The sequence below is a fragment of the Buteo buteo genome, chromosome 3, assembly GCF_964188355.1.
Source record: "Buteo buteo chromosome 3, bButBut1.hap1.1, whole genome shotgun sequence".
Classification (NCBI taxonomy): domain Eukaryota; kingdom Metazoa; phylum Chordata; class Aves; order Accipitriformes; family Accipitridae; genus Buteo; species Buteo buteo.
The window spans coordinates 77,486,821-77,511,164 of record NC_134173.1 but is presented as its reverse complement, the minus strand read 5'-3'; the positions used below and the strand labels follow the sequence as shown (position 1 = coordinate 77,511,164).

The following is a 24,344-nucleotide window of genomic DNA, read 5'->3' as shown; positions in this document are numbered from 1 at the left end:
ACAACGTCAGGCTCACCAGCCTCTGCTTGCACAGATCTCCCATCCTCATCTTCTTCAAGGTAGGAGGGCTATGAGCTCCCTGCCGGACATCAGGAACCGTGCCCAGCTGCTATGACCTGTCCAAGAGAATGGAGAGGGGCCTCCCAAGGACATCGGCCAGCTCCCTCGGCATTCCTGGGTGCAACCCGTCACGCCCCGTGGACTTACGTACACCCAGTCACACAGCACTCCTTCCTACCTCCCTTCCTCTTCCTCAGCAACAAGCACTGCTCGACGGACAAAAAGCCTGCAAAACACTCCCCTCCGCTCAACTGGGGCAGGCCTTGCCAGTCATCAACCCTTCGGCACGCACCCACCGCCACCAGGGCCTCGGCTCTGCAGCCGCGTGCTGCATGCTCGCCTCCAACTCACCTTGGCGATCTCCAAATTCTCTTTCTGCCCCTCACACGCCCTGCAGAGAAACGGCCTCACCCTTCGGCGCTCACCCCAACTACAGACCCCAAAGGCCCTGGCTCACCACCTCCCCTGCCTGCCGCTCCCACTCCCCCTCGGCCTCTCGCCACGCTCACGGGCTCTCCAGAAACTCACCTGCCCCTCCGGGGGGCCCCACAGACAATCACACGCTCACTCCGCTTGGAAAAGACCCTTAACGGTATCGAGTCAACCACTGACGCAGCATTTGCCAAGTCCACCACTAAACCAGATCCCCACGAGCCACGTCTACATGGCTTTTCAATACCTCCCGGGACGGTGACCCCACCACTTCCCTGGGCAGACGGTTCCAGTGCTCGGCAACTCTTTGGGGGAAGAAGATGTTCCTAATATCCAATCTAAACCATCCCTGGCACAACCTCAGGCCCTTTCCTCTCATCCTAGCGCCTGTTACTAGGCAAAAGAGACTGACACCCACCTCGCTACAACCTCCTTTCGGGTAGTTGCAGAGAGCGATAAGGTCTCCCCGAGGCCTCCTTTTCTCCACACTAAACACCCCCAGCTCCCTCAGCCGCTCCTCGGAAGTCTTCTTCTCTACATCCTTCACCAGCTTCGCTGCACTTCTTTGGGCACATCACGCCACAGCCCAAGCACTGTGTCACGCCAGAGCCCAGGCTGCAAACTTGCCGGCCCCTACGAAGGGCAGCGCTACGGAGGGGCCAACACAAGCCTTTGGGGAGCCTGGCAGGGCTCCCCACGGCACAGGGCTTGCGAGCTCTGAACCAGGGCTGCCGCGACAACGGCCTGCTCCTGCAAACAGCCCTCCTCTCGCCCCTTGCACTGCCAGCCCCAGCCCCAGGGACGGCACCAGGGGGCCACGAGCCCACACAGGCAGCCTCCCTTCTCCCAGCTACAACCCCACCAGCAAGAGGGGCACCCAGACTCCCGCAGAGCACACCCAAGGGGAAAGGCCAGGCCTAAAGACAGCCTTAGCGAGCTGGGAGCAAGGCAGAGAGGGACCAAACGCGATGGAAGGGGCAGCGTCTCACGCCTGGCACACCTCCAAAGACCAGAGCAGCCTGCCAGGGCTCTGAGGAAACGGGGCCCGCTCTTCACAACCCACCCAAAAACCACACCACACGACTGCCACGGGATGACCTCACTGATGACACCCCACCTCTCCTGTCCTTTGGCCGCCTCTGCCCAATGCCCTGACACACACCTTCCACGCAAATCCTCCCAAATACCTACTTTCACTTAAAAGCTGCCGCCGCCACCGGGGTCAGACGGACACATCCTCAAGAGGAGGACATGAAAAGGGAGCGTTGCGGGAAGGAAAACACTCCTTACCTCATTACTCGTGAAGCTGTGGCATGCAAAGGCAGCATGCTTGCTGCAAAAGGCTGTCATGCGCAAAGGCTGCCCCACCCCCTCGGGCGCTCAGCGACCAGCATAAAAGCAGCCCAGCACCTCTCTCCCTCACACACTTCTCTCAACGCCTTCTCCTCCACCGTCAACAAGGTGAGCCTCAACCCCCTTCCCCTCCTTCTCCTGCCCCACCTGCACCGTCTCTTCCACCACGCTCTGCCCCCAGCCTCAGCAGCCCTGACCGCCACACTCCCCCCGGACCCACACCGGGCCTCCCCACTCCCTCGCCCTCCTGCAACACCGCCCCTCGCATCCCCGCGCCCCTCCGCTTCCTCAACACCCTCTCTTCCAGGGCCCCTCCACACCACAGACATGGCCTGCTACGACCTCTGCCGCCCCTGCGGACCCACCCCGCTGGCTAACAGCTGCAACGAGCCCTGTGTCAGGCAGTGCGAGGACTCCCGCGTCGTCATCCAGCCTTCTACCGTGGTGGTCACCCTGCCGGGACCCATCCTCAGCTCCTTCCCCCAGAACACCGCCGTCGGATCCTCCTCATCGGCTGCCGTGGGCAACGTCCTCAGCTCCCAGGGAGTGCCCGTCTCCTCCGGCGGCTTCGGCTTCGGAGGCCTGGGCTGCTTCGGCGGCGCAAGAGGCTGCTACCCATGCTAAGGGCCCTCGCCACCACCCCTGACACCAGCCACCCACACCCTCGAAGCCACGGCATGGATTGAGGACGCACCTCCGGGATGTTGCTGCCACGTGCCGCCGCCATCCACGGCTCTTCCTCGCCAGGCACAAAGCAAGCAGGGAAGCGGGCCAGCCCGGGCTGCCTGGAAACGTGGCTCACATACCTCCTCCTCTTCTCCCACTTCCCTCTTTGCATCGCCCCTTCGGCGGTGCGGCTCCGCTGCAACCAACTTCTCGCAAGCCAAAGACAACTGGCGAACTCCAGCGTGCTGCTCCCACTGCGCGGCAGGAAGATCTTGGTGCTCTGACTGACCTGTCTCACACAAGGGACCTCGGCTCACGGTCGCCCTACTCGGCCCTGAGACCGGCTCCCTGCCATTTGCCGCTCCTGACTTTTCGCTCTTTTTTTTGGTCTCTCAATAAAGTTCTCCTGCATCCCAGCCTCAGACGCCTCCTCTTCCTTTCTGCTCCCATGGCTCTTCCAACCTCACCCAGCACAAAGCCAGGCCTCCAGAGGCCACCGGGCTGGCTGCAAAGGGCCTACAAGACCTCTCTTAGGAACCGTGTCCCCAGCAACATCCACACAGACTGCCACAGCGGTCTGACACAAGCCCTTCACTTCCCCAGACAAAGGCTTGGACACGCTAACGCACTTCCACCCACGCCTCTGGCGCAAGCTCCCTATGGCAGCACGCACTACACCAACCCTCTTCCCCAGCACGACCCTCTGGGCAACACACCAAGCAGAAGCACTCCAAACAGAACCGTTTAGTGTGCAAGGAACCTCTGCACATCACCTAGTTCAAACCAACCTGCTCAAGCGGGGTCAGCTCCGGCAGGCTGTCCGCGACCACGTCCAGTCAGGTTGTCAGTATCTCCAAGCATGGAGACTCCAACACCTCTCTGCGCAACCGCTTCCACTGTTTCACCACCCTCACGCTGAAAAAGGGCTGCCTTCTCTGCCAAGGAAATGGCACGTCTTGTCAAGCTTTCTCTGTTCGCCCTGGCCGTGGGCACCGATGAGAAGAGTCTGACTCCCCTGTCCTCACTGCCTCCCCCATCCAGGATTTAGACACAGTGATGACATGTCCCCTGCGTGGTCTTCCCTCCTGGCTGAAAAGCCTCCCACCTCTCTCCACTTCTCCTCAGAGCAAAGGTGCTCCAGTCCCTTCAGCAACTTGGGAGCCTGCACTGGTCTCGCTCAACTACGTCCATGTCCTTCTTCCTCTGGGGAGCCCAGAACTGCACACAGCACCTCACGTGGGACCTCAACAGTCCTGACGAGACAGGAAGGGTCACCTCCCCCTACTTTCTGGCAGTGCTTCTCCTAATGTTACCTTGGAGATTGGTGGCCCCATTTTGTAGCAAGGGTGCTTTCCCTCCATTTGTTCTCCACTAGGACCACAAGGTCCTTCTCTGCTAAGCTGCTTTCTATCCAGCTGGACCTCAGACATTCTGGCTACCTGTGCTGACTCCTCCCCAGAAAGAGGACTTTGCATCTCCCCTTGCTGAACTCCATGAGATTCTGCTATGCCCAGCGCAAGGAAAGCCGGTCACTCGCTCAGCATTTGTGCGTTCCAAACATCTTTCCCCACGGACTTTTGCCCAGCCAGTCACATAACCCCCTTTTCTCGGGGGCAGCTGTGAGTCCACCTGACTCACTGGCACCCCCAGCCCAGCCCTGCATTGGCCCAGCGTGCCTCTTGCCTGCCAGGCACTCCAGCACCCATCGATACAGAAGCGCACATACCCTTCCCACCTCACCTCATCTTCCTCGCCAACAAGCACTGCTCGCACAGTGAACAACCCTCAAGACACCTTCACTGAATGTGCGCAGCTTTTGGGAGTCTGGGGAGCTCCTTGCTGGCTGGATGCTGGCCAACCTTACTCCGATTTATTCAAAGGGCATGAGCGTAGAGCCAGGGAACTGCATACCTGTTAGTCTAACCTCAGGACCTGGAAAAATTAGGGAGAAGATCCCACTGGGTGCTTCCGAAAGGCATTTAAAGGACAATGCATTCATCAGGCACAGTCAACACAGTTTCACAAAGGGAAAGTCCCGCCTGACTCATTTGATATCCTTCTATGGTAAGGTCACCTGCCTCACGGATGAAGGCAAGGTGGTGCATGTAGGTTTTCTGGGGTTTAGTAAGACTTTTGATACTCTCCCACACCATGGCATCCTTCTGGACAAATTGTCTGACTGTGAGATGAGCAGGCAGGCGGCGCGCTGGGGAAGAACTGGCTGAAGGGCAGGGCTTAAAGGGTTGCAGTGAACGGGGCTACATCTGGCCGGTGACCGGCCACCAGTGGTGTTCCTCAGGGCTCCATTCTAGGAACAGTTCTCTTCCAGATTTTTATCAATTATCTGGATGCAGGAGTTGATTGCACCATTAGCAAATTTGCTGACAATACCAAAATGGGAAGTGCTGTTGACTCTCTTGAGGGACAAGAGGCCTAGCAGAGGGATCTACATACAGTGGAGCATTGGGCACTGATGAACGCGATGAAATCTAACAAGAACAAATGCCGCATTCTGCACCTAGGACGGACCAATTCTGCACACAAGTACGGGCTGGGAGAGGTGTGGCTGGAGAGCAGCCCTGTAGAAAGGGATCTAGGGGTGCTGGCTGACATCAGGCTCAATATGAGTCAGCAGTGTGGCCTGGCAGCCAAGAGGGCAAACTGCATTCTGGGGTGCATCAAACACAGTAAATCCAGCCGGTCAAAAGAGGTGATCATCCCACTGTATTCAGCGTTGCTGTGGCCTCACCTTGAATATTTTGTGCATTTCTGGGCCCCACAATTTAAAAAGGATGTTAAGGTCTGCGAATGCGTCCAGAGGAGGTCAAGAAAGCTGCTGGAAAGGCTGGAAGGCATATCGTATGAGGAGCACCTGAGGACAGCACCCTTAATAACATGCTCTAACTTCTGGTCAGCCCCGAGGCCATCTGGCAGCTGGACTAGATGTTCATTGCAGGTACCTTCCAACTGGACTATTCAACTCTAGTCTGGTCTAGTCCTCTTCAAGTCTAATTGAGTCTAATCTACTCTGCTTCATCAACCCTTCGGCATGCAAACATCACCTCGAGGTTCTTGGGTGCACAGCCTCACGCAGCACGCACGCCTCCCCTTTCCACTCCGCTCCACCCTGTCCCACTCCGGCCCCACCGCGCAGGGAAGTGGCCTCACCCCTCGGCGCTCACCCTAAATTAAGACCCCAAAGGCAGGCACTCACCAGCCTCCCCTGTCTGCTGCTCCCACTCTCCTGGGCCTCTCACTTGCCTCACCAGCTCTCCCAGAGCACACCAGCCTCTCCCCGGCAGCCGCAGTCCTCCCTCACCGCCGCCTTCCCTCACCACAGCCCGGCTCTCCCTCAGCCGCCCCCCCTCAGTGACCAGCCAATCAGGAGGCAGCTAACATCCTCACAGTCAAGGGGCACCTAACAACCTGCCAATCAGGGGGCGGCTAACAGCCTCACAATGGGGGGCGGCTGACAGGCACCAGCTGCCGGAGAAGCCTCTGGAAGCTTCTAGAAGGCGCCTGTCAGGACCCCAGAATCAACAATTCCGGTACAATAAACAGATAATCTTCACCAAATGGCCCCCAAAACAACTGCTGGGAGGGGTGTGGGGGGGGTGAACGAGGGAATGAATGAGTAGAAATGCCGCCAAAAACCAAACCGAACGCCTCACAAGAAAGTAGTTAGGGGACTCAGAGGGGTAAAAGGGCGGGAAAACGCCCCGATTAAATAACACCCCCGCCAAAAAAAAAGAGCTGCGATCAGTAAATAATGTCAACAGACCCTGCACTTCTTGTCCATGCTGCAGGGTGCCAGGGACACCCTGGGTCCCGTCACGGTCCCCCCCTTGCTGTGGTCCCCAGCCCAACTGCCGGGCAGTCCCCATGACACCACCTTCTCTCACGGTGCCATCCCGGGGCCACCCACACGCGGTCCCTGTACTCGTCCTCTCTTGCTGCGAGGACTGTCGGCAACCCGTGCCCAGGTCACCACCCGCCTTGCTGTGGGGTCCTCAGCTGACCCAAGGGTGGGTTCTTGTTGTACTGTCCGCCTGGCTGCATGGTCCCCATTCCACCTACGTGGGAGTCCCCACAGCATGGTCTCACCTTGCTACGGGGTCCCCAGCTGATGCCTTGGGGGGAAACCCCAGGCCACCATCTCCTCTTCACTGCAGGGTCCCACAGTGACCCATGCAGGGGGTCTCCGGACCACCATCCTCCCTGCTGCAGGGTCCCTGGACGACCTGCGGCAGGGGACCCCAAGCCACCATCCCTCTGCTCTGAGGTCACACAGCCCCCAGTATGAGGTCACCATCCTCCTCAGTGTGGGGTCCCTGAGGCACAGCACGGGGCACTGAGGACCAGGTGCAGGAACAAGCCTGTGACACTGCTTTGCTGTGAAGAACGGGCTCCTGCAGCGCTGCACGGCCAAGGAGCTGCCAGGGTGGGCATATTCCCCTGTGCCACCCTCCTACCTCTCTGCCTCCCAACTCAGGCACTCAAACCCACATCTTTGGGTACCAAAGATCTGTGGTTCCCCCAGATCGCTTATCACCAGCGCCAGTCACTTTTTCTTCGCCTTTCGTGGTTTTATTTTTCACTCTCTGTAAAAAGGCTCCTGCAAAACAGGTGAGCTCTGGGCTGAGACATGAAGTCGCAGTCTCCAGGGCTATTGGCAGCACTGAAATATTCATCAAAAGCAAATTAAGAGACGGTCTCTAGAGCAGTTGGAGTCCGGAGTGCTGGAGAGCTCTGTGTGCAGCTGGAGTCGGCCTTGTTTCAAGGAGGAAGCTTTTGCCTAGGAACAAAGCCCTTTCCTAAAATCAAAACCAAACATCACCTGCCTCAGAGCTGGGCAAGGAGAGGGGGAATGGGTTTGGATCCGTTTGGCCTTTTTATCTGGTGATTTAGTGTAAATAGCGCATCTCCCCTGCAGACATGCTTTGTTGGCCTTGAGGGGCTTACCTCAGCTCATCTTAAAGTAATGTCTAATCAATAGAAGACAAACTCAAGTAATACCTGCTTTTATGAGCGATAGTTGTTCACCTTGGAGTTCAGCCAGCTTGACGTCAACCTTTGGACTGAAACGGGTGCAGGATCTCCCCTCCCCACAGCCCTGGGACGTGCCCGAGCACCCAGGCCCGGCGGGATGTCTGTCTCATGCTTCAGAGCGTGTCTCAGCCCAAACTTGCTCCAGAGCCACTCATTTTGGGCAGAGTCAGCTCAGACGGGTTCAAGGGAGCACTGGGAGGAGACTCATAGCCACATTGCCCTCTGCCCAGAGGATGGACGGATCAGCACATGCCTCTCTCCCATCCACTCTGGGGAAGCCAGGTACCTTTGCTTGCCCCCTGCCCAGTTCTCTGCACCCCATCCTTAGGAGACCCCAAGCCAGGCATGCAGTAGGAGGGACGTGCTGGAGGGCACGCTCCAGAGATGCACGTGAAACAGGTGGCACTTCTCCCAGTGTCTGATTCCCAGTGGGACTCTCAGCCACCCAGCCAGGACCCCCATCCCAGAGCAGCCCCAAACCCCATCATGGAGCGGTCACAGCTTGCAGCCATGCATGGCCTTTTCCCTTGTCTCCCTCCTTCAAGAGGACTGGACTGAGCAGGGCCAAATGCAAAGCAATGACGGCAAGGACATTACTGCACTGCAGCTCTTCCCAATCCCATGAACCAGGAGTCTGTGAGGAGTCTGATTTGTTCCTGTCCCACCCCAAGTCAGAAATTTTCCATTCAAACTGCTCCTGGTTCATATTTCCTACGATGAGAAACCACCCATCATTAGCAAGAGCAAGGGGGTCTAGGAAAAGCTGTGGCTGTTGCTCCCATTCCCATCCCAGCCTCCCTCCTCTGTGGCTCTGCAAGACTATCATCTCATGCTTTTGGACAACTCTCCCATTGCCAAGGGGCTGCACGTTGGTGGGAGCCAGCCCCAACCCCTATGGAAATTGGGCTGCTTGGGACAAAATGGACTTCAGCTGGCCGAAATCACACAAGGAGGGAGGCACAGGCTGTACTGCAGGACATCCCCCAGAAAGGGGCTCACTTCTGGTGTGCTGTCTACCTAAAAGCATAAAAAAGAGCCACAAAACTGAAATCCAAGTGGGAAAGGGATGCGTAGAGCTGGTGCGTCTCACCTGGCCTCCTGGAGCTTGGCCGCAGCCATACAGCATCATCGTGAGCTGGCTTCCACGCTGGGATGGGCTGCATCCAGGCAGCTCGTACCCATCTGCCCCACTTTCCTCAGAGGAATGGGGAGGGTGGAGCAGGGATTGGGGCTGGAGCCAAAACCAGGCTAGTTCAAGAGAAAGAGGTCACCCACAAGGAAGTTTCATTATGGAAACAACGCGCCAGATGAAGCAGCGGTTCTCCGACAGTGATGGGATCTGACCAAGCCACCCAAGCTTTATCCTGCCTGCTGCAAGGTCCTGGGCTGCCTGCTGGTTTGTGTCACACAGAAGACCTGCCCAGTTGAAATGGGTCTCCTCCAAGCTTTCATCCTTAACTCACAAGATCCTGCTAGATAATAACAAAAGTCTGGGTGTTACTTCATTAACAAAAGAGCCCTGCTCTACCCTACGCGGTCACTGCAAGTTTACACCTTTCCCCTGCGATCTTCCCTCATGCTCTAACATTGCTTTGGTAATTAGCTTTGGAATTACCATATTTAAATCCAGCACCATGGTTATTCAGCTGCTGCCTCAGCAGCTCCGGCTGCGCCACCTCCCAGCGATTCCTCAGCTGAAACAGGGGTTACCCCTAATTAGTCTCTGAGGTTCGCAGGATGCAGCGGGAAGCTCTTATCCTCCCACCAGCACATGGAAAATCTTCCATGGCCTTTTGCGTTTCCCTGGCTTGTCTAATGGATGCCCCATCCCTGGAAGTGTTCAAGGTCAGGTTGGATGGGGCTTTGAGCAACCTGATCTAGTGGGAGATGTCCCTGCCCATGGCAGGGGCGTTGCACTAGATGATCTTTAAGTGTCTTTTCCAACCTAAATCATTCTATTCTATAATTTTACCATGCGGCAAGCTGGAAGCGCAGATGCACCTGGATGTGGGGTAGTTGTGATTCATCCCCCGCCTTGAGCCGGTGCAGGTGGAGTGGGACACGCAGGAAACATCAACATGAGGTTTCTTCTTGCCAAACCTTGGCGTCTCACAGAAGATGAAAGAGGTGATGCTGTTTGCAGGGCAGACGTGGGATTAGCTGGCACGGAGAAGGAGCTTCAGTGCTTCATCCCTGGCTCCATATGCGAGATCAGCCAGGGCATCCTGTATCATGGGGTGAGGAAACAGAACCAGGACTGGAGTTGCTCATGGGAGCGGAATTTTGGAGTTGGGAAGGCCCTGGGAACATGCTGGGACTCACCCAGATGGGAGAGGGGTCGGGCATTTCCATGGGACACGGCTGGTCACACGAGCGCAAAGTGATGTATTTCAATGTGCAGCGGGAAAAAATGCCCCCCTCCCAGAAGGGTGTCCCCAAGGATTCAGCTTTTCTCCAGACTTTCCTAAAGGAAAAGGGCATGTTCCCAATTCCAGGTCTCACCCAGGAGAAAGGAGGAGGGAGAAGAGGGAGTGAAAAATCCGTGATATCCTACTGCTTCTCGGCATATCTCTTTTGGGTGAAAAGTGGGAATTCCTGACTGGGTCTCCCTTAATCCCATTTTTCAACATTTTAATTTCGAGCAGTGCGATCCCCTTTGCCTCACAGAAATCCCAAAGGAAAAGCCAGCTGGAGCGGGGGGGGGGGGGGGGGGGGGGGGGAGTGTGTCTTTGAAACCACCCACTGGAAAGCTCTGCTCATTTTTAATCTCAGCTTAAAGATGATTAAGCCTTTTCTCACCAAAATCCCCTTTTGACGAGCCCTTGGTGTGAGGGAGGAGGGGGAGGGAACCTTGTGCACCCCCTCCCCCTGCACCGCTCTCTGCAGGCATCCGACCGCCTGGGCTTGCACCAGCACCCCCGTGCAAGTGACGGGTGGTGGTGCCGGTGTCCCCCGGCTGCTGCTGCAGGTCCCGGTGCCGGTGACCCCGGACTCCATTTCCCGAGGAGCCGAGCGGCGGCGCCCGGTGATGGCGGCGGGGCGACAGGAAGCGGGGCCGAACGCAGCCGAGCCGAGCCGAACCCCGCCGGACTGAGCCGAATCCAGCCGAGCCGAGCGCCGCCGGGCCGAGCCGAGCTGAGCCGAACCCCGCCGGGCCGAGCCGAATCTAGCCGAGCCCCGCCGGACTGAGCCGAATCCAGCCGAGCCCCGCTGAGCCTCGCCTCGCCCGGCCGAGCCGAGTTGAGCCGAACCGCGCCGAGCCGAGCCGAACCCCGCCGAGCCGAACCCCGTGTCGGGGTGAGACGGGACCCCCCCCCTCCCCGCCCCAGCCCCATCAGGGAGCGTTTTGGGGAGACAGCCTCCCCCCACGCAAGGGTGCTCGGGGGGGTGTGGGAGTGGGGGGGAGGGGGGGCACAGTACGGAGGGGAGAGCCTCGGGGGGGGTATGAGGGGTCTGGGGGGGTCCCCGCGGTGGGAGGCTCTGGGGTGGAATGGGGGGGGGGGGGGGAAGCAGGGAGGAGTGGGGTACCGGGCTGGGGTTTGGGGTGCAGGGGAGATGTGGGGTACAGACCTCGGACTCGGGGTTTAGGGGGAGGCGTGGGGTGCAGACCTGGGTGGAGACCTGGGATCTGGGGTGCAGGAGGTGGTCTGGGGTGTAAACCTGGGGTGCAGGGGGAGATTTAGGGTGCAGACCTGGGATTTGGGGTGCAGGAGGAGATCCGGGGTGCAAACCTGGGGTACAGGGGTATATTTGGGGTGCAAACCTGGGACTTGGGATGCAGGAGGAGGTCTGGGGTGCAAACCTGGGGTGCAGGGGGACATTCGGGGTGCAGACCTGGGACTCGGTGCAGGAAGAGGTCTGGGGTGCAAACGTGGGGTGCAGGGGGAGATTTGGGGTGCAAGAGGAGATCTGGGGTGCAAACGTGGGGTGCAGGGGGAGATTTGGGGTGCAGACCTGGGACTCGGTGAAGGTGTGGGGCGAGGCTCCATTTCTGGAGGCCTTGCAGTGCCGCGTGGCAAGGTCTGGCCCCAGTCCAGGTGCCACCTGCAAAACTGGGAGCCCATGGGCCACCGGCCAGTTTCATTAGTTAGCAATTACAGCTGACGAGTTTCTGCTGGCCTGGCCGCGTCACCGCCAAACACACCGCTTCCACTTTCCTTTTCTCTTTTGCTGGTGGAAGCGGGTAAACCCCCCACCCCCCCAAAAAAAATGATCCCACTGACCTGGCACGTGGCTGATGTTCATGGCTGATACTCGTGAGTGCCTATGCCGGGGTGGGGGTGAGCTCGGTGGTCCGTAGCGGGGTGCACCCTGAGGTGACCACAGCTTAGCACCCCCCCCCATTCCCCGCAGGGTTTTGGCCATGACAGAGGCGGCGGGGCTGGTGCCCAAACGCATCCTGGTGACGGGTGGCACCGGCTTGGTGGGGAGAGCCATCGAGAAGGTGGTGGCTGATGGAGAGGGGCGGCCAGATGAGGAGTGGATCTTCGTGTCCTCCAGAGACGCCGACTTGACGTGAGTTGACCGCGTGGGTTTTTGCTTGGGAACCCCCCCGTCTGCTCCCTCAACAGTGCTGAACCCCAAAATTTCCCATCCCAGGAATGCTGCGGAGACCAAAGCCCTGTTCGAGCAGCACAAGCCCACCCACGTCATCCATCTGGCCGCCATGGTTGGGGGCCTCTTCAAAAACATCCGCTACAACCTGGATTTTTGGGTGAGCGCCCAGCAAACGGGCGGTATCGGGGTCCCTGAGGATACTACAATCCCATGCTCTCCCCAAGCTGGGACATGGGGACACAGGGACTTGGCCTGCTCTGCTCCCAGGGCCAAACCAGAGCTCATCTGGTTTCTAGAGTTATTAATGAGTTATTACCCATAGGATGCAGGATTTTGGGGTCCCCACCCCACAGAACTGACAAATCTCTTCATCCCCAGAGGAGAAACATCCATATCAACGACAACGTCCTACACTCAGCCTACGAGACAGGAGTGCAGAAGGTGGTCTCCTGCCTCTCCACCTGCATCTTCCCAGACAAGACAACGTACCCCATTGACGAGACTATGGTGAGCATCTCCATCCCCGTGCACGGTCCAGGGAGGGGTCCCTGCCCTGCTTAACTCTTAACTCTCTGTTCTTTTGTCTCCAGATTCACAACGGGCCACCTCACAGCTCCAATTTTGGCTACTCCTATGCCAAGAGGATGATCGACATCCAGAATAGGTGCGGGGGGGACATGGGAGAGCCCTTGCAGGCTTCAGGCACCCACCGATTATCAGGGCAAGGGGAATCCCCTAGGACTCCCAAGAATTAAACAGAGCTGGGGAGATACCTGGGCTCAGCAGAGGGAGATGCTGCTGGCTGGGGTCTTCTGGGGACAGCTCTGTGCCAGAGGGGTGGATGACTGTAGCTGATGGACAACCCACCCGCAACCCCCCCCCCACTGCTCTCACTCAGGGGCTACTTCGAGCAGCACGGCTGCCGCTTCACCGCCGTCATCCCCACCAACGTCTTCGGGCCACATGACAACTTCAACATCGAGGATGGCCACGTCTTGCCAGGACTCATCCACAAGGTCTACCTGGCCAAACGTGAGTGTGGCAAGACTTCTTGTGGCTTTTTTGGGGGAGGGTTGATTTTGGGGTTTTTTTCCCCCCTTGCTTGCTCCATAAGCTGCTCTGCAGGGTAGCCAAGATGGATGGAGGTGGCTCCGATGCTTATGGACATGCTCTCCTTCCTCTTGCAGAGACTGGCTCCGCTCTGACCGTCTGGGGCACGGGCAAGCCCAGGAGACAGTTCATCTACTCCCTGGTATGCGTGGCCTCGGGGAGCACTCGCCTCCCATGGCCAGGGGAGGGCAGGGTATGGGTCTGGGGGGGCTGGTGCCTAGACCCCAGTAAGGTCTGAGCCCACCTGGGTTGTCCTGGGCAGCATTGGCCATCCTCAGGGTTGGGTCCCCTTGCGATGGGAGGGCTGGGGGACAGCAGCCACCCCCCAAGAGCCATCTGCCCCTCCGCAGGACCTGGCCCGGCTCTTCCTTTGGGTCCTGCGGGAATATGATGAGGTGGAGCCCATCATTTTGTCAGGTAAGCCCTGTGCGCCCCCAACCCTCCAGCCCCTTTTCAAGAGGATGGGGGAACAGCCACAATCATGCCCTTCTCCACAGTGGGAGAAGAAGATGAAGTCTCCATCAGAGAGGCAGCAGAGGCGATCATGGAGGCCATGGATTTCAGGGGAGAGCTTGTTGTATCCTTCACTGCAAGCTAGCCCCCCTTGTTTGCAGGGCTGCTGCAGCATGGGGGGCACCCCACTTGCCACCCGTAGCTGTAGAGCTCCAGGGGAGATGGCATGGTCCAGAGCTGCACCTTGAGCATCCCACCCACTGCCCCAGGACATGGTGGGGCCAAGTGAGACCTGGTTTTCCCCCCTTTGGTTTCCCTTAATCCCTCCCACCCCAGTTTGACACTACCAAAGCAGATGGGCAGTTCAAGAAGACGGCCAGCAACGCCAAGCTACGGCGCTACCTGCCCAGCTTCCAGTTCACACCCTTCAGGCAAGGTGAGGTGGGGGGGCTCAACGAAACACAGAGGTCCTACCCACTGCAATTAGCCTTGGCGGCATCAGGATGGTCCATCGTTTCAGTACCTAAAGGGCGCTTTATAAGAAAGATGGCAACAGACTTTTTAGTAGGGCCTGTAGCGATAGGACAAGGGGTAATGGTTTTAAATTGAAAGAGGGGAGATTCAGACAAGATCTAGGGAAAAAATTTGTTACGATGAGGGTGGTGAAACGCTGGCCCAGGTTGCCCAGAGAGGTGGTCGATGCCCCATCCCTGGAAACATTCCAGGTCAGGTTGGACGGGTCTCTGAGCACCCTGATCTAGTTGAAGATGACCCTGCTCATGGCAGGGGGTTGGACTAGATGACCTTTAAAGGTCCCTTCCAACCCAAACCATTCAATGATTCAATGAACAAACTGCATTCCCAATCCCAAAACCCATCCCATCTTCTCCTTCCCCAGCCGTGAAGGAGACCTGCACCTGGTTCAGCACCAACTATGCCAACGCCAGGAAGTGATGGGCCAACGCGACACCGGGACCGGCATCACCTGGCACCGGCATCATCCTCTTCAACTCAGGGTTGTCCTTTGGTGGGGCAGAAAAATGGGGCTTGGGGTGGGCGGGGGGGTTGTGACAGTGACATTTCCAAAGTAAAAGGGGGCCAGAGCCCAGGGAGCAGACCCTGTGTTCCTGCCCGCTGCTGGGAGCGGTGCAGGACACCCAGGGCAGGGGGGAGGAAGGTCAGGGCACCCCAAAGTCGCTGGGACCCCAGACCAGGTGGTAGCAGCCAACTGGAGCCACCACCACTTCCTTGGCCACGTCCAAGAGGCTAATTACCTGTAATTAGGCTGTAATAAAGGGAAGGTGGTCAGGGTTCCTCTGGCACAGGAATGGCAGCCAGGCATTTGCTGTTGCTTTCGGTGCGTGGGGATGGTCCTGAAGACCCCAGCAAAGCCACCCCTGCCCCAGCATCAGGGTGGCGGTGGGGGGAACCAGAACGGGGAAGGCTAGAGCTGTAAATATGACATTTATTAAAATATATGCAAATAGCATAAAACTGGTGGGGTGAGGATCATCTGCCCTGCAGCACAGTCCCATACCCACGTTGAATAGCACCCTTAGGGTCCTGAGCACCACTATGTGTTCTCCACCAGGATCTGGAAGAGCCAAAAAAAGGGTTTAAAACCCCTCTGGGAGGGGGTAGAGGGTCAAACATGGGGGGATGAGTCCATCGCCAGGCTGCTGCATGAAGCTCAACCGGTGCTGTGGACATGGCAGAAGTCCTGCCCAGGGATGGCTTTCTTCCGGCATCGCTGCCCAGCCTTGGTGAGCCCCTGGCATGGGGACCGTGGGGACAGCAAGGACCTACGGAGGAGAGACCCATCAGCACCCCAGGAAGCCCCAAACAGGGCTGTCCCCCCACTGGCAGGTCACTGGCTGCACCCCAAGGTGACCAGCCCCTGGAGAAGGGATGTCCTCTATGGTTGGTACTCACAAGTTGCTGGCCAGGGACTGGCTCGGGTTGCAGGGTTTGGGCTCCCGGCGCTTCCCAGTACCCAGGGCCGGCTCCAGCACCACCTGGTTGGGGAAGAAAGGGTTTAGACGGGGCATCCTCCATCCCTAGTGACCCTCCTGTGCTGCAGGAGTTGTACCCAGGGGACATGTGGGTCATACAGGATAGGTGCCTTGGCCATCCTTGGAGGACGCACCCCTCCACCCAAAAGTCCTCTTTAGGCGTCACGTCCCCAGCCCTGGCCCCTCTCTCACCAGGGTGTCCAGCACCCAGAGGTGCAGTCACGACGAGGACACCCCAGCCCTAGAGGAGCTGACCCTCAGGGGGACCCAGCTGGCCCCCAGGAGAAAGGTCTGGCCCAACCTGGGGACCTGGGGACATGCCCCCCCAGCTCAGGCTTACCCCACACGAGCTCAGCTTTGTCCTCCAGGCACCGCGGACAGGTGACACCCACCCTGCTAAGCAAGGGGTGTCCCCTGCCATCCCTGGGGGCTGCTCCAGGCACGAGGGCTCTGCAAGAACATGGCACGGGTGGTGACACACTCCCAGACCTGCTGTCCCCAGGTGTTGGATGGGGACCACCTGAGGTGGTGCGCATCCCCTAGAATAGCCTGGGGACACTCTGGGGTAATGCACATGCTCCAGCACAGGATGGGGATATGCTGGGGCTTCAGACCCCTGTCCTACAGCCACCACACCTCCCACCTCATGGTCATCAATCCCGTGTCCTCCTGCCCGGCCAGCTCTCACCTTCCAGGCAGCTCATCTCCATCCTCTCCAGCTCCTCCTGCAACAGCTCCATTTCGTGCTCCCTACACGGGAAGAAGGAAACCTGGAGCTCTACCACCTTGGTGGCTCCTTCCTCACCCCCATCACGATGGCAGCCCCCTCTCCAGCCTCCCCACACCCTCCTCCAAGGCCGAAACAGGGCAGGGAGCTGGGATGAGGTGCCCAAAAGTTGCAGGCAAGCCATCAAGATGTGTCCTGCCCCCTCTTGGGGACCAGCACCCCACCCTGGGGACCTCTGCCAGATGGCAGCAGGATGGGACATCCAGGATGGGTGCCCAAGGCTGGGTCCTAGCAGTTCCCAAGGGTGCCACGCATGTCCTCTCCCCCCTCCAACCATCTCCTACCTATCCGGGGTGGAGGTGAGCCGGTGATGGGGGTCCTTGCGGGGCAGCACCACCCAGGCTCCCCCAGCACCGCGGCGGGCAGCCGCCACCAGCCACCGCCCTGCAGGGAAGCGAGAGGGTGGGAGAGGGCAAAGCACCCCCCCAGCCCATCCCCGTAGCACCCCCAGGGCAGCGTGTCCCCACTCAGGTCCCCCCCGACCCGTCCCCACCTGCCACGGCAAGGGCCAGGAGAGCGGAGAGTGCCGGGACGCCGAGGAGCTCGCCGAGGGCGCTGGAGGCGAGGAAGAAGAGGAGGAGGATGGGACGGGGCAGCATGGGCACCAGTAGTGCGGCCAGCAGGACAAAGTAGGAGCCGTGTAGGATGCAGGTGGAGATGGCACTTGGGCTCCAACCTGCGGGACAGGGAGCAAGAGCCTGGCGTTGGCACCCACCGGCACCCATCCACCCTCCAGCACCCATCTCCAGCTCACCGGCTGGGTCGAGGACGGCGTGGAGGTGCCGCAGATGGTTCTCCAGCCGGCTCTGTGCATCCTCCGTGGTCGCCAGCATCAGCCCCAGGCTCTGGTTGACCTGCCGCAGCCTCTCCATCACCTCCTCCACCCGGCGCTGCTGGGCCAGGAGAAGGGCCAGGTCGCTCTCTGCATGTGGAGGAGACGGATACGTCATCGGGACGAGACTCTCCGCTGGGAGAGCTGCACCCAGAGGTGTCCCGGTGCAAAAAAAAGAGACGGGAACGGGGTTTGCTGCGTGCCCACCTAGTTGGGAATAGACGTCCTGATCTTTTTCATGTGCGTGGTGGATGTCAGACAGGACAACCCGGTGCCCTTCCCGGAGCCCCGCGGCCCCCCGGCTGCTCACGTTCCCTGTAGGGAGGCACAAGAGGTTGGGTGGGTCCCCAAGGTGGGACGTGGGGACGTAGTAGCATTCCAGCTGGTGGCTCTTACCCATCCGCTGGGTGATGTCCTCCATGAGCTGGGCCACCCAGTGCTGCCCGTCGGTGATGAGGGTCTCGCCCAGTGCCGGTCGTTGCAGGTTGGGGTGGATGGGGGTCTCCGGTCTCTGCCGCAGCCACCCGGCCGGCCGTTCCTCCTGCCCCTCCTGGGGTGAATATTGGGGTGCTGGTGATGGGGGGTGGCCCCACAGCCCCCCATGGCGATGCCCAACACCACCGTAGGAGGTGGATGCTGGGTCTCCCCATGGGCACTCCCTCAGCATCCCAAAACGAGACCCCAGTGTTTAACCTCCATCCCACGGCACTGGGGAAAGAGGGTTTGGAAAAGCCTTCGGAAGCAATGGGGTGGGAGGGGGATCGGGAGTGGAAACCCCCACCTGCCACAAGGGAAATTGGCTAAACAGGGCTGGTTTTACCCCAAAATGAGGATGAGGGGCTGAGCAGAGGCGGCTGGGTGCAGCTCAGGCTCCACAGCTACAAGTTTTGGGATTTGGGGGGGGGGGGGTGGCAAATTGCATTGGATTTGGGGTAGAATTGGAGAAAATAGGATTTGGGGTGCCCTGTCCCGGCACTTTACCGTGTCTGGCGTGCAGGGGTACGTCCGGTGACCCTCGGCGCTGGGCGGGCAGTTGACCAAGTCCACCCCCAGCTTGGCCGCGTCCTCCTTCTCCTCCTCCTCCTCACTCAGGTCGGCACAGGACGAGCGGAGCCGCGCCGTGACCTGGCGGCAGCACTGGTGTCAGCAGAGCTCAGCACCCGTGGGTGCTCCCGGCACGGCCAGGGTGGGGGTACGGAGGGGTTGGTTTTGGGTGTGAAATAAGGAGAAAGGTGTGAGCCCACCCCAACACTTGGCCTTCACACCCCCCCCCCCCCCCCCCAAAAAAAAAACCCAAGCCATGCCAGCACAGGGCACCCCACACCAGGCAAAGCAGTTGCCCAGGGTGGGGGGTCCTGTGGACCCCCATTTCCCAGGAGGGAGCCCCACGGCCACACCTGACAGTGGCAGGAGTCCAGCAGCGACAGCTCCCAGCTCGTGGCTTCAGCCTGGAACCGGTCGTCACCCGTGGTCATCTCGAAGGGGATGTGGGGGGGGATCCCCAGCTCCGGAGGGGTCCCCAACTCCTCCGGGGGGGTGCCGAGGCCCAGCCACCCAAAAAAACCAGCAGTAGCACAGAGAAACAGCAAAGCCCAGCGACTCCGGGACAACATGGTGGTGGTGGGGGTCCTGCGGGGGAGAAAAGGGGTGGGTGGCACCCCGGAGCCGGGAGCAGCCCCCCAAATCCAAGGAAAGGTTTGGGGGACACCCCCCCCTTCCCAATACACCCAGTTGTACCAGTGGCGTTGACCCCAGTCCTGGGGCGGGCGGGAAGGGCTGGGGACCGTATCGTGTCCCCCCCTTTTCCACGGGGGGTGGCGGGGTGTCCCCACGCGTGACTCTGAGCGGCTCCACCCCGGACACAGCCACCGCCCCCACGTGGCACCTGCGCAGCTCCCCGCCCCCTTTTTTTTTTCCCTCAGGCCCCGCCTCTTATAGCCAGGCGGCGCCAATGGGCGGGTAGGGGCGGGCAGAACTCAGCCAATGGCTGTTCGGGGGGGTGGGCGTGGCGTGGCCCGAAGGGGGCGTGGCGGGGCCCGAAGGGGGCGGGGCGTGCCCGCGCGGCGGCCGGCGGGATGGAGGCGGCGGAGCTGCGGGTGGGATTCGTGGGTGCCGGGCGGATGGCGGGCGGCCTGGCCCGGGGGCTGCTGCGGGCAGGTACGGGCAAGGGGGGGCGAACCGGGGGTCCCTGCCCCGTAGAGAGACGTGGGGACATGGGGACAGCCCTGTCCTGTCCCCCTCCCTGGGGTCCCTGCCCTCCCCGGGGGTCCCTACCCCATAGAGAGATGTGGGGACAGCCCTGTCCTGTCCCCCTCCCCGGGGTCCCTGCCCTCCCTGGGGGTCCCTGCCCCATAGAGAGATGTGGGGACATGGGGACAGCCCTGTCCTGTCCCCCTCCCCGAGGTCCCTGCCCTCCCTGGGGGTCCCTGCCCCATAGAGAGATGTGGGGACATGGGGACAGCCCTGTCCTGTTCCCCTACCTGGGGTCCCTGCCCTCCATGGGGGTCCCTGCCCCGTAGAGAGACGTGGGGACAGCCCTGTCCTGTCCCCCTCCCCGGGGTCCCTGCCCTCCCTGGGGGTCCCTGCCCCATAGAGAGATGTGGGGACATGGGGACAGCCCTGTCCTGTCCCCCTCCGTGGGGTCCCTGCCCTCCCCGGGGGTCCCTACCCCATAGAGAGATGTGAGGACATGGGGACAGCCCTGTCCTGTCCCCCTCCCCGGGGTCCCTGCCCTCCATGGGGGTCCCTGTCGCACAGATCACTGTGGAGATGTGGGGACAGCCCTGTCCTGTTCCCCTCCTCAGGGTCCCCTGCCCCCCACCTCAGGGTCCCTGCCCCACAGATAGCGGGGACACAGCCCTGTCCCTCCTCCCCGGGTGTCCTTGGTTGTCCCTGCCCCATAGGGCAGTGTGGGGACAGCCCTGACCATACTCAGAAGCTGGGAGGTGGTTCCTGCTTTTGGGGTCACCTCCCTTGTCAGTGCACTGTGGCACAACGGGGTGCCCACAGCCGTCCCCGTGGGGTGCCCGTGCTGACCCATGGGGGATTTATGCCGGACTGGCAGGATCCAGCCCCGGCCCCCTTTGCTCCATGTCTCCCAGGCTGATCAGGCTGGGTTTGGAGGAGAGGAGCGCTGAGATCAGGGTGCCTGGGCTGCGCTGGGGTGTCCCCACCACCCTGGGGCCACCCCGGCTGCTCACCCCGGTCCCTGTGTTCCCCAAGGGAAGGTACCAGCCAGCAGCATCCTGGCCAGCGCTCCCTCGGACAAAAACCTGGATGCCTGGCGGGTAAGTGGGGATGCGGGATGACAAGCTACCCCGCTCGGTGGCCGTGGCAGCGGGAGGCATGTTGGGGTGTCCCTTGTTACGATTTCGGGGCACCCTTTCCCCCCCATGCAGGGCTTTGGCTCATCCTTCTCAGATCTGGGCGAAATCCAGGCAAAGCCTCAGTGGCTTTGTGGCCGGAATGGGTCCCCAAGCTGTGTCCCTGCATGAAAATGTGCCTTGCCCATGGGGGGTGCCGGGGGTGGGGGGTGCCGGGCTGTGACACCTCTCCCTGCCCGCTGGCAGGAGTCGGGCTGCCGGACCACGCACTGCAACCTGGAGGTGCTGCAGGAGAGCACCCTGGTCTTCCTGGCCACCAAACCCCACGTCCTGCCGGGCGTCCTGCAGGAGATCCGTCCCGCTGTGGGATCCCACCACATCGTTGTCTCGCTGGTGGCTGGTGTCACCCTCCAGACACTGCAGCGGGTAAGCCTCCTCCTCCTCCTCCTCCTCCTCCTCCTCCTCCTCCTCCTCCTCCTCCTCCTCCTCCTCCTCCTCCTCCTCCTCCTCCTCCTCCTCCTCCTCCTCCTCCTCCTCCTTCCATTTGCACCCAGGCCCGTGGAGAAGGACACGCCGCTGTAGCTCTGTCCCCACCCGGGCTGCATCCCCAGGTCCTTTCCCCATGGACCGCGCTTTTCCGACAGTCCCAATGGGTGATACCCACCGGTGTCTCAGGGCACCTTTGGGTGCTGCCCGGAGCTGGCACCTCTCCTCCCATCCCCATCTCTCCTCAGCTTCTCCCCGCCGGGACCAAGGTGCTGCGGCTCATGCCCAACCTGCCGTGTGTGGTGCAGGCAGGGGCGATGGTCTTCGCCCGGGGCAGTGGTGCTGGTGACGAGGAAGCCGCCCTGCTGAAGAGCCTGCTGTCCTCCTGCGGGCTCTGCGAGGAGGTCCCCGAATCCTATATCAACATCCACACCGGCCTCAGCGGCAGCGGGGTGGCCTACGTAAGCACCTGTGCTCGGTGGGCACTGACCGGCTCACCGGCGGGACACAGGATGCCGGCAGAAATCCCACCCGTGCGGAGTTGGGGCTTGGGGTCCCACCTTTTGCCGCGCTCACCCTCGACGCTCTTCTCCCCCAGGTCTACCTCTTTGCCGAAGCTTTGGCCGAGGGAGCGGTGAAGATGGGCATGCCGGGCAGCTTAGCCAGCAGGATCGCGGCTCAGACGCTGCTGGTAAGTCGGTGCTGTCACTTGGGGACACCCGGCATTGCTCCTCTCTCTCCTGCCCTGCAGCTCCCACCCGGCTCGGGCACCCCATCTCCATCGCTGCCCTGGGCTCTGCAGCACCCAGCAGGGTGGCAGAGCGAGGGAGGAGGCACTGGATGGCCTCTTGCCTCAGTTTCCCCTCTTGAAACCAAAGATGAGGCCACCAGGAGACAGCGAAGGGCACGGTGGTGGGAGAGATGCTTTGGCACCTCGTCCTCCGCCACGGGGTGTGGGCGATGGGAGGATGCCGCTGTCCAATCCCTGGGCAAGGAGAACGGGATTTGGGAGGTGCCCTTCTCTCTGACCCACTCTGGTCTCCCGTAGGGTGCAGCGAAGATGATGCTGGAGTCGGGGGAGCACCCGGCGAAGCTGCGAGGAGATGTCTGCACGCCCGGGGGTACCACCATCCACGCGCTGCACCAGCTGGAGAAGGGCGCGCTACGGGCCACCGTCATGAACGCCGTGGAGGCGGCCACCAACCGGGCTCGTGACATGGCCAAGGACTAGCAGCCTGGTTGGGGATGATCCCCTCCATCCTGTCCCCCACGGGGCAAGAGGGGCGATGGGGATCAGACCGAACCCCTTCAGGGACCCCGACATCCCTGGGAGACTCTGGCTGGAGGTGGGAGATGGCGTGGACCCACGTTCATGCCACGTGCTACCTCTGCAGGGCTGGGACCAAATAAACACAGGCAGCATGATGACAGGCTTGGCTCTTTCTGGTCGCTTCAGTCCTGGGGGGGGCTACTGCACCCAGCATGAGGTCACCTCCACGGGGAGGTGACAGCCACGGGTCTCTGGGCCAGCAGGGACGGAGCTGATGCCACGCTGGCTCTGTGCTCGTCAGGGATGGAGCTGATGCCATGCTGGCTCTACGCTCGCTGGCGCTGTGCCGGGAGGTATGTCACTGGGGACAGGGATGAGGATGGGGTTTTTGGGGACAGGGTGATCCCAAGTCAAGCCTGCCAGGCCTGGGCAGAGCGGCCACATCGCTGCGGCAGAAAGTAAGGACCGTCGCAGGTGCCGTGAGGATGCTAAGGGACCTTGAGAAGTGGGGAGCTGGCAGGATGATGCTCTGGGGGCGAGCACAGAGAAAGGCTTTGATTTCCCAAATCAATGCCGAGCAGGGGTGCCCGGTGTTTGGGTTACACATGGGCACCGATGCCTCCTCCTCTGCTCGGCTCCGGAGACGCGTGCATGAACATGGAGCTGCTATCCACACTCCAGAACCACGGGCAAGAAGTCAACCAGCTGAAGAACCTCCACCTCCCAGCCCAGCCAGGCACCAGTATTGCACCACGGTCCTGCAGACAGGTCCCTCTCCGGCAGCGAGGCAGTGGGATGGAAGTCCAGACCCGCTCTCTGGCCCGGGGTGCTGCACATGAAGGGAAGAGAAACTCAAAGCTTGCCTATCTGGAGAGGATCTGAGCCTTCTGCATGCCCTAATTAAGCTTTGTTTGCCTCCTGGCACCTGCACGGATGCAATTAGTGATGATTTGCAAACCGCTTTGAAGATGAAAGGCTTTTTCTGGGCAAAACATCGCTGGTGAAACAGCTGGATGCTGAGCCTCCGGCTCCCGCGGTTTTGACCCTGTCCCCAGGGATGCCGGCACCCCAGATGCCAGTTGCACCAAGCCAAGAGACGCGGCAGCCCTACGGCGCTGCCGGTTCGTGCCAAGGCATGACTTCCCTGGGCACCTTCTCGAGGCACCTAATTAATTAGCAAAGCTACACAAAAGCCGGAGACGGAGCTTGAGCCTGCCCATCTCTCTGCTTCGCTGTGTAGCCAGGGAAGGGGCTCATGGCACCTACATGGTGCAAAGAAACAGTGGTCCTCAAGGTTTTGAAGCCACTTGGTAGCTCCTTTGTCCTTCTTCTGCCTGCTTTTATCCTTGCCCTGTTCCCAGTTCCCCTCCAAGGCGATTCTGCCGATATCTCTTAAATATGCAGCCTTATGATTTCATTCTTGGGTGTCTCCATCTCTTCTGTGTCCTCCACAGCACTCTTTAACGTATCTGGCCAAAAAGCCATGGCCAAATCCAGCCCCACCGCTTGTGACGTGGCTGACCCCCGCCCCTGCCCCTTCCCCATCTCCACACGTCCTCCGAAAGGCTTTTGGGTTTTCAGGGTGTCTTTCAGAAAAGCGGCATGTTCAATCCCAAAGCCAGGATGCTGATGACCTTCATGATTTTGCTAAGCGCTAGTTTTAACAAAACCAGCCTAAATTCCATTGATTTTATTAAAAAAGCCAGCACTCACTGCAAGTAAGTTATTGCCACTACCTTACTGCTAATACTCCTGCCTTCAGGAGAGGCACCTCACCGTGCCCTGTAAGATCAAGGAGCAGATCCTCCTGGAAGACACGTTGAAACATATGGAAGGTAAGGAGGTGATTATAGAGACAGCCAACATGGCTTCACCAAGGGCAAATTGTGCCACACAACATCGTGGCCTTCTACGATGGAGTGACTGCATTGGTGGACAAGGGAATAGCTACGGA

At 60.1% G+C, this 24,344-nt stretch overlaps 4 protein-coding genes across 5 annotated transcripts; 3 read left to right on the top strand and 1 right to left on the bottom strand.

Annotated features, from left to right (window-relative positions):
- The first annotated feature begins 1,805 nt into the window (after positions 1-1,805).
- On the top strand, positions 1,806-2,926 carry LOC142029557 (feather keratin 1-like). The gene is made up of 2 exons (XM_075024413.1): positions 1,806-1,953; positions 2,153-2,926. Exons 1-2 carry the CDS (start codon positions 1,806-1,808, stop codon positions 2,467-2,469), a joined length of 465 nt encoding a protein of 154 aa, XP_074880514.1. The 3' UTR covers positions 2,470-2,926.
- A 7,660-nt stretch (positions 2,927-10,586) lies between these two features.
- On the top strand, positions 10,587-15,078 carry GFUS (GDP-L-fucose synthase). Of its 2 annotated transcripts, none has more exons than XR_012649903.1 (11): positions 10,587-10,857; positions 11,914-12,075; positions 12,160-12,274; positions 12,496-12,624; positions 12,708-12,781; positions 13,016-13,149; positions 13,305-13,369; positions 13,490-13,644; positions 13,725-13,804; positions 14,017-14,116; positions 14,579-14,628. XR_012649903.1 is itself a non-coding variant. In XM_075024105.1 (11 exons), exons 2-11 carry the CDS (start codon positions 11,924-11,926, stop codon positions 14,632-14,634), a joined length of 972 nt encoding a protein of 323 aa, XP_074880206.1. In that variant the 5' UTR covers positions 10,592-10,857; positions 11,914-11,923; the 3' UTR covers positions 14,635-15,078. The 2 variants fall into 2 exon arrangements, 1 of the variants encoding a protein (XP_074880206.1); XM_075024105.1 differs by having other exon boundaries at positions 10,592-10,857; positions 13,578-13,644; positions 14,579-15,078.
- A 198-nt stretch (positions 15,079-15,276) lies between these two features.
- On the bottom strand, positions 15,277-19,178 carry LOC142029354 (protein brambleberry-like). The gene is made up of 12 exons (XM_075024104.1): positions 19,049-19,178; positions 18,709-18,940; positions 18,293-18,436; positions 17,708-17,861; positions 17,519-17,626; positions 17,234-17,401; positions 16,973-17,155; positions 16,764-16,863; positions 16,381-16,442; positions 16,033-16,142; positions 15,613-15,695; positions 15,277-15,482 (listed from the first exon to the last, which is right to left on the bottom strand). The coding sequence occupies exons 2-12, from the start codon at positions 18,922-18,924 to the stop codon at positions 15,371-15,373; spliced, it is 1,440 nt and encodes a 479-aa protein (XP_074880205.1). The 5' UTR covers positions 18,925-18,940; positions 19,049-19,178; the 3' UTR covers positions 15,277-15,370.
- A 184-nt stretch (positions 19,179-19,362) lies between these two features.
- PYCR3 (pyrroline-5-carboxylate reductase 3) lies at positions 19,363-22,547 on the top strand. The gene is made up of 6 exons (XM_075024102.1): positions 19,363-19,468; positions 20,534-20,598; positions 20,881-21,060; positions 21,369-21,581; positions 21,719-21,811; positions 22,169-22,547. Exons 1-6 carry the CDS (start codon positions 19,387-19,389, stop codon positions 22,349-22,351), a joined length of 816 nt encoding a protein of 271 aa, XP_074880203.1. The 5' UTR covers positions 19,363-19,386; the 3' UTR covers positions 22,352-22,547.
- Positions 22,548-24,344: the final 1,797 nt, after the last annotated feature.

What these genes read in the sequence shown, in the direction of transcription:
- LOC142029557 (XM_075024413.1), top strand. Translation starts at nt 1,806, where the DNA reads ATGCAAAGGCAGCATGCTTGCTGCAAAAGGCTGTCATGCGCAAAGGCT. An exon ending in TCTCCTCCACCGTCAACAAG is followed by an intron (nt 1,954 to 2,152) that starts GTGAGCCTCAAC and finishes CCTCTCTTCCAG; the next exon opens with GGCCCCTCCACACCACAGAC.
- GFUS (XM_075024105.1), top strand. Translation starts at nt 11,924, where the DNA reads ATGACAGAGGCGGCGGGGCTGGTGCCCAAACGCATCCTGGTGACGGGT. An exon ending in TCCAGAGACGCCGACTTGAC is followed by an intron (nt 12,076 to 12,159) that starts GTGAGTTGACCG and finishes TTCCCATCCCAG; the next exon opens with GAATGCTGCGGAGACCAAAG. An exon ending in CAAGGTCTACCTGGCCAAAC is followed by an intron (nt 13,150 to 13,304) that starts GTGAGTGTGGCA and finishes TTCCTCTTGCAG; the next exon opens with AGACTGGCTCCGCTCTGACC.
- LOC142029354 (XM_075024104.1), bottom strand. Translation starts at nt 18,924, where the DNA reads ATGTTGTCCCGGAGTCGCTGGGCTTTGCTGTTTCTCTGTGCTACTGCT. An exon ending in TGGACTCCTGCCACTGTCAG is followed by an intron (nt 18,437 to 18,708) that starts GTGTGGCCGTGG and finishes TGCTGCCGCCAG; the next exon opens with GTCACGGCGCGGCTCCGCTC. An exon ending in CAGTCCCTGGCCAGCAACTT is followed by an intron (nt 15,483 to 15,612) that starts GTGAGTACCAAC and finishes TCTCCTCCGTAG; the next exon opens with GTCCTTGCTGTCCCCACGGT.
- PYCR3 (XM_075024102.1), top strand. Translation starts at nt 19,387, where the DNA reads ATGGAGGCGGCGGAGCTGCGGGTGGGATTCGTGGGTGCCGGGCGGATG. An exon ending in CCGGGGGCTGCTGCGGGCAG is followed by an intron (nt 19,469 to 20,533) that starts GTACGGGCAAGG and finishes GTGTTCCCCAAG; the next exon opens with GGAAGGTACCAGCCAGCAGC. An exon ending in GCGGCAGCGGGGTGGCCTAC is followed by an intron (nt 21,582 to 21,718) that starts GTAAGCACCTGT and finishes CTTCTCCCCCAG; the next exon opens with GTCTACCTCTTTGCCGAAGC.